Consider the following 11,107-nt stretch of genomic DNA (forward strand, 5'->3'; position numbering starts at 1 on the left):
TGTAATTAGTACTACACAGCAGAACAATCAAAGGTACTTCTCAGAGCCGACAAAAACATAACTGTTTATAACTACAATATCAGATCTTTAAGTAAACATTACGATGACCTCATAGCATTACTAAATTCCCTGCATGCCAGTATATCCATCATTACTCTCACCGAAACCTGGCTAAAGCCAGATACTACAGATGTCTATGCCATTCCTGGTTACACAGCCATACACAACTGTAGGCCAGATCAACAAGGGGGTGGCACAGCTATATACTACTCAGACCAACTAGAATGTATCACTAATACTTGCACAAGGGATGAACATGGGGAATATATAATAGCTAAATTCAAGTCCAAATACCTACAAAAACCTCTCACAGTGATAAACATCTACAGAGTACCACAGTCAAACATTAGCTGTTTTAGTGAAAACCTAGGAAGTATGATAACTGATGCACGCATGAACAAAGATCACTTACTACTCTCTGGTGACTTCAGTATAAATCTCCTGCAAGACCAGGACCCACACATTACTGAATTCACAAACACAATGAGTAACTGCATGTTGCTACCAGCAGTAACAAAACCTACAAGAGTTACAGAGACTAGTGTTTCCCTACTAGACCACATCTGGACCAACACCATATCCCCTTTAAAATCAGGCATAATCACAGATAATACCACAGATCACTACCCTACCTTCCTCATCACAAATCTTGGGAAATTACCCCAAGACACTACTAAAGTCACTTTCAGACTTCACAATGAGGCAGCCATTAATAACTTCACAACAGCAGTGACAAACATTGACTGGCACACTGAGCTAGAAATCTATACAGATATTGACGAATGTATTAATAATTTTCTAATAAAGACCCAATACTTCTACAACAAGCACTGCCCCAAAAAAACTAAACAGATGACAGCTAACAGACTGAACAGTCCCTGGCTAACACCCAGCATCCTCAAATCCATAAATACAAAGCACCTATACGAAAAACAGTACAGAATGGGTCACATAACCAGAGACCAAACAAAACGTTACTCGTCAATCCTAACCAGCCTGATAAGAAGGGCTACAAAACTGTATTATGAGAACAGATTATCCAACTTACGAGGTGATATAAAAAAGACCTGGAAAACCCTATCAGAAATTCTAGGAACAATAAAGATATCATGAAATAGCGAAATTGAATTAACAAAACCAGATGAACCCAAACTCCCACCAACAGAAACAGCAGACTCAATAATTTCTTCTCCACTATAGGAAAAAACCTTGCCAATAAAATCCCAAGCTCAGATACCCCACCCAGTGACTACCTCCTTGGCAACTACCCGAACACACTGTTCCTAGCTTCGACTAACCCTACTGAAGTCTCCCTTATTATCAACACGCTAAAAACCAAGGGAGGAGATTTTTAAACACCTTACCACCCTTTATATACAAAAAAGCGTCACAAGTACTATCACCAATCATTGCAACACACCTTAACAAATCCATTGAATCCTCTACCTTCCCTACAGTTCTCAAAATAGCAAGGGTCACCCCGATCCATAAAGGAGGAGACCAAACAGACTTGAATAACTATAGGCCAATATCCAACTTACACCCTCTCTCTAAAATCTTCGAAAAATTAATTCATAAGTGAATCTATTCCTACCTCATCTCCCAAAACATACTCAACCCCTGCCAATTTGGGTTCAGGCCTAATAAACATACTAATGATGGTATTATACACATGCTAGAACATATATACACTGCAATAGAGAAAAAAGAAGTCCCACTGGGGATCTTCATTGACTTACGTAAAGCCTTTGATACAGGTGACCATGACTTGCTCCACATAAAATTGTCACACTATGGTATAAGAGGGCACTCCCTCAACTACCTAAAGTCATACCTCAGCAACAGAAGCCAATATGTGTACACAAATGGGGTAAACTCTTCCGCACAGCCAATTACAGTTGGGGTCCCACAGGGAAGTGTCCTTGGCCCTCTTCTCTTTCTCATATACATAAATGACCTACCAAATGCTTCGTAACTAGTCAAACCCACACTATTTGCAGATGACACTACATACGTCTTCGCTCACCCGAGCCCAGTCATGCTAGTCAATACTGTAAATACCGAATTACAGAAAATATCTACCTGGATGAGGACTAACAAACTTACACTAAACATTGACAAAAAACTACTTCATTCAGTTTGGTAACAGAGCTACAGATGTCCCTCTTAAGATAATGATAAACGGATCACCTATCACAAAGCTAACAGAGGGAAAATTCTTAGGAATCCACCATGATAGTAGACTCAAATTTCATACACATATACAACAAATTTCTAAGAAAATTTCCAAGTCCGAAGGCATACTATCGAAGATATGGTACTATGTTCCACAGTCAGCCCTCCTGGCCCTATATCACTCACTTATTTACCCCTATCTCACCTATGGAATTTGTGCATGGGGCTCAACAACAATAAACCATCTCTGACCACTAATTACCCAACAAAAGGCTGCAATCAGAATGATAACAAATTCCCACTACAGGCATCACACTCCACCAATATTCAAAACTCTAAACCTACTCACCATACAAAACATCCATACTTATTACTGCACCTATTACATACATAGAACACTTAACTCTGATATAAACCCTCCCCTCAGATGTCTCCTGACCAACCTCAACAGAACACATGACCATAACACAAGGCACAGATCACTCTTTGATGTTCCTCGTGTCCATCTCACACTATGCAAAAACTCAATGCACATAAAAGGCCCTAAAATCTGGAATTCATTACCTGTAAATATAAAAGAAACACTGTTTATAAATTCAAGTCTCTTCTCAAAAATCACTTACTCACCCACAACTAAATAAATACTGAATAATTGTATCTTATAAATTGTATATATCAAATATTTCTCATAATTGTATCACAGAAATGTGTAACCTGAGACCCAGTCAAACTTTGTTTTCTTTTAATTACATTACCTAACAGAATACTCCATTCTGCTGAATGAACAGCAATGCATGCAACCATATGACCTGTCTTTGTAATTTACCTGGAGTTTACCTGGAGAGAGTTCCGGGGGTCAACGCCCCCGCGGCCCGGTCTGTGACCAGGCCTCCTGGTGGATCAGAGCCTGATCAACCAGGCTGCTGCTGCTGGCTGCACGCAAACCAACGTACGAGCCACAGCCCGGCTGATCAGGAACCGACTCCAGGTGCTTGTCCAGTGCCAGCTTGAAGACTGCCAGGGGTCTGTTGGTAATCCCCCTTATGTGTGCTGGGAGGCAGTTGAACAGTCTCGGGCCCCTGACACTTATTGTATGGTCTCTTAACGTGCTAGTGACACCCCTGCTTTTCATTGGGGGGATGGTGCATCGTCTGCCAAGTCTTTTGCTTTCGTAGTGAGTGATTTTCGTGTGCAAGTTCGGTACTAGTCCCTCTAGGATTTTCCAGGTGTATATAATCATGTATCTCTCCCTCCTGCGTTCCAGGGAATACAGGTTTAGGAACCTCAAGCGCTCCCAGTAATTGAGGTGTTTTATCTCCGTTATGCGCGCCATGAAAGTTCTCTGTACATTTTCTAGGTCGGCAATTTCAGCTGCCTTGAAAGGTGCTGTTAGTGTGCAGCAATATTCCAGCCTAGATAGAACAAGTGACCTGAAGAGTGTCATCATGGGCTTGGCCTCCCTAGTTTTGAAGGTTCTCATTATCCATCCTGTCATTTTTCTAGCAGATGCGATTGATACAATGTTATGGTCGTTGAAGGTGAGATCCTCCGACATGATCACTCCCAGGTCTTTGACGTTGGTGTTTCGCTCTATTTTGTGGCCAGAATTTGTTTTGTACTCTGATGAAGATTTAATTTCCTCATGTTTACCATATCTGAGTAATTGAAATTTCTCATCGTTGAACTTCATATTGTTTTCTGCAGCCCACTGAAAGATTTGGTTGATGTCCGCCTGGAGCCTTGCAGTGTCTGCAATGGAAGACACTGTCATGCAGATTCGGGTGTCATCTGCAAAGGAAGACACGGTGCTGTGGCTGACATCCTTGTCTATGTCGGATATGAGGATGAGGAACAAGATGGGAGCGAGTACTGTGCCTTGTGGAACAGAGCTTTTCACCGTAGCTGCCTCGGACTTTACTCTGTTGACGACTACTCTCTCTGTTCTGTTAGTGAGGAAATTATAGATCCATCGACCGACTTTTCCTGTTATTCCTTTAGCACACATTTTGTGCGCTATTACGCCATGGTCACACTTGTCGAAGGCTTTTGCAAAGTCTGTATATATTTCATCTGCATTCTTTTTGTCTTCTAGTGCATTTAGGACCTTGTCGTAGTGATCCAATAGTTGAGACAGACAGGAGCGACCTGTTCTAAACCCATGTTGCCCTGGGTTGTGTAACTGATGGGTTTCTAGATGGGTGGTGATCTTGCTTCTTAGGACCCTTTCAAAGATTTTTATGATATGGGATGTTAGTGCTATTGGTCTGTAGTTCTTTGCTGTTGCTTTACTGCCCCCTTTGTGGAGTGGGGCTATGTCTGTTGTTTTTAGTAACTGTGGGACGACCCCCGTGTCCATGCTCCCTCTCCATAGGATGGAAAAGGCTCGTGATAGGGGCTTCTTGCAGTTCTTGATGAACACAGAGTTCCATGAGTCTGGCCCTGGGGCAGAGTGCATGGGCATGTCATTTATCGCCTGTTCGAAGTCATTTGGCATCAGGATAACATCGGATAGGCTTGTGTTAATCAAATTTTGTGGCTCTCTCATAAAAAATTCATTTTGATCTTCGACTCTCAGTCTGGTTAGCGACTTGCTAAAAACTGAGTCATACTGGGACTTGAGTAGCTCACTCATTTCCTTGCTGTCATCTGTGTAGGACCCATCTTGTTTAAGTAGGGGCCCAGTACTGGACGTTGTTCTCGATTTTGATTTGGCATAGGAGAAGAAATACTTTGGGTTTCTTTCGATTTCATTTATGGCTTTTAGTTCTTCCCGCGATTCCTGACTCCTAAAGGATTCTTTTAGCTTAAGTTCGATGCTTGCTATTTCTCTGACCAGTGTCTCCCTACGCATTTCAGATATATTGACCTCTTTTAGCTGCTCTGTTATTCTTTTCCATCGCCTGTAAAGGGAGCGCCTGCCTCTTTCTATTTTACATCTACTCCTCCTTTTTCTTAGAGGAATAAGCCTTGTGCAAACATCGAGTGCCACCGAGTTAATCTGTTCTAGGCATAAGTTGGGGTCTGTGTTGCTTAGTATATCTTCCCAGCTTATATCGGTTAGGAATTGGTTTACTTGGTCCCACTTTATGTTTTTGTTATTGAAGTTGAGTTTGGTGAATGCTCCCTCGTGACTAGTCTCATTATGTCGGTCTGGGGCTCCATGCATACATGTCTGAACCTCAATTATGTTGTGATCTGAGTATATTGTTTTTGATATGGTGACATTTCTTATCAGATCATCATTGTTAGTGAAGATGAGGTCTAGTGTATTCTCCAGTCTAGTAGGCTCTATTATTTGCTGGTTTAAATTGAATTTTGTGCAGAGATTTAAAAGCTCGTGTAAGTGTGAGTTTTCATCAGAGCTGCCTCCTGGTGTTATTACTGCAACAATATTATTTGCTATATTCCTCCATTTTAGGTGCCTTAAGTTGAAATCCCCCAGGAGCAAGATGTTGGGTGCAGGAGCTGGAAGATTTTCCAGACAGTGGTCAATTTTTAACAGCTGTTCCTGGAATTGCTGGGATGTTGCATCCGGAGGCTTGTAGACTACCACAATGACTAGGTTTTGGTTCTCGACCTTTATTGCTAAAACTTCCACTACATCATTTGAGGCATTAAGCAGTTCTGTGCAAACAAGTGACTCTGCAATGTACTTAATTGTTACTTAAGCTTAATTGTTTTCTGTTTACAATAATGTTTTACCACTGAATACATCATTGCTTATTAAGTTAATTTGAAGCCTGCCCATAATGCTCTGCATACAAGGGGCTTTGGCATGCTGCACTTAACTGTATTCTTTTGTACTTCTCTGTATCATGTTCAAATTAATAAATAAATAAATAAAAAATAAATAAGAAAATGTGTATATTAACATAATATACAACATTTAATGAGACTCGGTGATTATTATTATTATTATTACTAATATAGCATCACTCATACAAGTCGTCTGGCTACCACATCTCATATTTCTGTTTATTTATTCTACTGTGGGGTGTATTTATCATCTTTATATGTTATGTATCATACTTATTATATAATCTTGAAAAAAATATCATAGATGCATTAATGAAAATATGTACATTAATGTAATATACGACATTAATGAGACTCTATGATTATTATTATCATTACTAATATGGCGTCTCGAGACATAAGACACTCTTACTGATTTTAATATGTACCTGCATGTCAGCAGTGTGTGTAAGTTTATTTAGGTACAGGTATACATAAGTATAATTATCAGAGTATATATAAAATATGAAATAACTTTTGAAAACACTTAAAATTTTGGAGTTTCCAGACATAATGAAGAGACGTAGTGCTTACGGATCTAACATAGAATGTAAACAAACCGGGCACGGCACGGTGACCATATTAGAAAGTCAGGTTTGGGGAGCCGTATAGAGAGTTTTGGTCATAATTTGAACTGATCGTATTAGCGGAACGCTGCAAAGCGAAACGCCGTAAAGTGGGGCCCTACTATATATCCATTGTCCTTCTATAATTATATACATCCTGAAGCCTACCCATCAACCTTTTATCCACCAATACATAATCTAACAAACTACTTTCATTACGTGATATATCATACCTTGTATAGTTATTTATCCTCTTTTTCATTAAATATGTATTACTTATTACCAAACCTCTTTCTACACATAGCTCAATTAAAGGCTTCCCATTTTCATTTACCCCTGGTACCCCAAATTTACCTTCTACTCCCTCTACAACATTTTTACCCACTTTAGCATTGAGATCCCCAACCACAAGTACTCTCACACTTGGTTCAAAACTCCCCATGCACTCACTCAACATTTCCCAAAATCTCTCTCTCTCCTCTACACTTCTCTCTTCTCCAGGTGCATAAATACTTACTATAACCCACTTTTCACATCCAACCCTTATTTTACACCACATAATCCTTGAATTTATACATTTATATTCTCTTTTCCTACCATAACTTATCCTTCAACATTATTGCGGCTCCTTCTTTAGCTCTGACACTATTTGAAACCCCTGACCTAATCCCATTTATTTCTCCCCACTGAAACTCTCCTACCCCTTCAGCTTTGTTTCACTTAAAGCCAGGACATGCAGCTTCTTCTCATTCATAACATCCACAATCATCTTTTTTATTATTCGCATAACATCCATGCACATTTAAACATCCCACTTTGACAATTGTCTTCTTTTTCTTTTTAGTAAGCTACACGGGAAAAGGGGTTACTAGCCCATTGTTCCAGCATTTTAGTTGACTTTCACAACATGCATGGCTTACGGAGGAAGATATAATAATAATAATAATAATAATAATAATAATAATAATAATAATAATAACTCCTTCCTACCAAACAAAAGTCCAGAGGGTCACTTTATTATGTTAGTCTGGAAGGTCACTTAAACATGGTCAGTGTGGACGTTTTTTTTACCATAGATATTCAACATTGCCCCTGTATGCTAGACATAATCCAGATAGTTCCCTGCTACTTAAGTTGCTTGTGCCAGAGATATCCAAATTTTTGCATCATCCTTTATAGGCTTAGCACATTTTTGTCAGTTAAATAATAATTTAAGCCTAATCAATCTTGTCAACCTTTGCTGAGCAGCCTATTGTACTTGTATTATAGGTCTGTTTTGATTCTTCTCCAAGGATATGGATGACTAAGGGGTAAAATTTGTCTGACAGAAAAATATTGCTGGCAAACTTACAACACTTATCTCTATACAGTATATCTATCTCTTTCTCTCTTCTTTCTTTCCTCCTTCCATTCTCTATTCACTTTTGTCTTCCTCTCTTTTTCTCTATTTTCCTCACATTACCCTTAAGTAATCAAATGATCTCCAAATACAATATTTGACATTGCCAGTACATATTTATTACTTTTTTGTGCCTATTCATAGGTCATCTGAGCTGCCAACATGTATGTCTCAATACTCGAATCATTTAATTTCTCATTCTGATATGTGGCATCATTTGTTCTTAGATATTTTTGGCTCATATGTCAGCAACTATTTAATAATAGTAACTATTAATCAAGTAAACATTTTCTTAGTGTTAGTGATGTGTTAGCTTCCATGTAGCTATTTAATAATTAGTGAATTACCTTCAGTGTTCTGTCATAAGTGTAAATATGCTGTGCAGGAATAGCATAACACAAGACTTCTTCATCAGTGTTCACTATCTTAATGTGTGGGAGTAGCAGAACAAGGGACACCTAAATCAGAGATCAATGTTTTTCCCATATTGGATGAATATTCTTGAGGATTAAGCAGTGGAAATTTTTGAAAAAGGAAGGAATTAGTTTTTTTTAAACACATAAAGTAACTGGTGAAGTACAGTGTATTGTTTAGTGGAATTATTACAGAGGGCTGCTTTGCAAGTACAATATTAAAATTAAATTTATGGAATGAAATAATTTTCTTTAAATATGCTATAATCAAGTGTTTTGATGATTATGATTATGGTCACTTACCATGTGTTAAGTATATTGTGGTTATTTATCATGTGTTAAGTATATTACAATATTTTGGTAGTGTAGTACTTCTGCTATAGCTGACTGGTTACTAAAGAATAAGATGTCACAATACCGTGGCTGGAACAATGCACAAATAACCCACACATCCCTTCTCACTTCTTTCTATGACTTGTTAATGGTCCAAATTGGACTGAAATGTTGTTGTACGTTTCAGTCTCTCAAGTGCAGGTTATCTGTGTAGTGACTGGTTACTATTTTAGAAATGTATGCCATGTCCTTGGTAGCTCTGTTGCAGTATTGCAATAGCTGTTGCTTAAGAGTTAAAGCCATTTTCACATTGTTAATTAACTAAAAATATATTTTTCTGTAATTTTATGATAACCAATATCTGAAGCTCAGTATTCCCACAGGTCCTGGAGAACCCAGGCCCAACGAAACCACAGAGACTGTCAGACAGCCCAGCTCGACGGAAGAGTGATGCCCCTACTCCTGAAGGGGAAACCCGCCGTTTGCTGTCCTCGTGTCCATCTACCCCACTCACCCTCATGCAACCAAGCCCAGTTAATGGCTCATTTAAATCTAATCCCATTACAAGTACCCCCATATCAAATGCTGTGGGTGGAAGTCGTCTGGCAACACCACCTCATAGACTGCTGTTAGAGACATCTTTTACCTGTTTACCCTCAGCCTCACCTGAACCTCCACCAGACCTTCGTCGTCATGCACACATCCATTCTCCTGCAATTACTTGGGAATTGTTATCAGCACTTGAAGAACAGTTACTTTTAGGTATTAGGGAAGCAGGAAGAGGATTGGTTGAGCGTGGGGAGGAAGATTGGGTGGCAGGTGTGGCACCCCTAGCTTCTCCAGAGACACTAAGTGAAGCCTCTAGTGTAGTGTCACGAGCATCATTGTTGTTGAGAGAGGGAAGAAGAGGTTCTGCTACAGTAGTGCCACTCCATCAATCTCCACTGCTCAATCACCGTCTACCTCCAGCTCGTCTTGGGGCTGGGTATTGCTTTTATGTAGAGACTCCTCCCATGGATTCCAGAAGACAGCTGTTACCTACTTCAGAGCAACTCCCAGAGTCTTCTGATGATGAAGAAATCCCACAGCGGCCAATCTCACCTTCTTCCTTCATCACCATTGAACCAATCATACCTACACCTCCCACACTCCGGAAAAGCAACGAATTACAAAGCTCAAATTTTCTAAATCCTGTACCTCTTGTTCTGAGTAATGAACAGCAGTCTATTCCAGACTTGGACCTTGAAGAAAATAAAGCTACTGGAACCGTCCAAAGTATTATGGAAACTACTCACAAGAAAAATGGAATCTTATCAAATGAAGAAACTAGACTTAGTAAAAAAAGTGAAAGTGCAGGAGAGTCACCTGATTCCCCTAGAAGTGGACCAAGTCGAGCATCATCATCTGGTTCCTCTCAAACTTCTCAGAAGGTAAAATTTGACATTACAGCTTCACAGATGTCTCGTGATTCAGGGTATGGTGAAAAACTGAATGGTTATGAAAATCTTGGTGTCACTGGAGTAGACTGGGGAATCACAAGTGGAGGGTGGGGAGGACATCAGCAGGAGTACGGCCGAGGGCAGTCTTCCCTTGTACATCACTATATGTACTCTGGAGTGTCACCACAACTTTCTCCTTCTTCCCTAGCAAACACAGATTCCTTCACCTCACCCCTTACTTCTGACCCACCCTCTTCACAAACCCCTTCTCTTCTTCCAACCCCGGTAGATATTCCACGAGTCACTACTTGCATATCAAGTCCTGCAACTGTATCTTCACAAAACCCTCACCCATTATACATAGCAACTCCACTTTTACATGACCTTAGTCAATCCCCTAAACCTGTCACTATAGTTGGGCGGTCACCTCGAAGAGCGGAAAGCAGTGTTTAGTACAGTTTTAAGAAATCAGTTATATATATGAAACATAGCATTGATAAGCATTCAGATGATTACCGTTCAGTACCTAGCCCCCAAAATGCAATTTTATGTTTGTTTCATACTTAATTTTATTTTTAAATCATTGTCAATCCTCTTTTATGTTCTGTATGCTAAAGACAATGCATACATGCATAGATATTTCATAAACATTTCATGTTCATATACCTTCATGTTTTTATTATATTTTTAATAAATGTAAAAGTTAATGAAGTGATATATTTTTTTGTGGAGAGAGAAACCATTTGAGGACAACCTTATATTGTAGTTAGTAGTGAAGAACACATGAACAAACAAACAAACACACACACACACACACACACACACACACACACACACACAGAAGGAGAAGGAGAAGGTGGACAGAGACAGGATGTTCCAGAGAGGGGACACAGAAACAAGGGGCCACAATTGGAAGTTGAAGACCCA

At 39.5% G+C, this 11,107-nt stretch overlaps 1 protein-coding gene across 1 annotated transcript in view; it reads left to right on the forward strand.

Moving 5' to 3' along the window:
- Positions 1-10,887, forward strand: part of inaE (inactivation no afterpotential E) — a gene marked incomplete in the record, with an annotated part of 149,027 nt that extends 138,140 nt beyond the window's left edge. Inside the window, 1 exon segment of the mRNA XM_070082731.1 lies at positions 9,125-10,887. Within this exon segment, the coding sequence (XP_069938832.1) occupies positions 9,125-10,633 (1,509 nt within the window).
- Between the last annotated feature and the right edge of the window lie 220 nt (positions 10,888-11,107).

This window comes from Cherax quadricarinatus, chromosome 8 (assembly GCF_038502225.1).
Source record: "Cherax quadricarinatus isolate ZL_2023a chromosome 8, ASM3850222v1, whole genome shotgun sequence".
NCBI classification, from domain to species: domain Eukaryota; kingdom Metazoa; phylum Arthropoda; class Malacostraca; order Decapoda; family Parastacidae; genus Cherax; species Cherax quadricarinatus.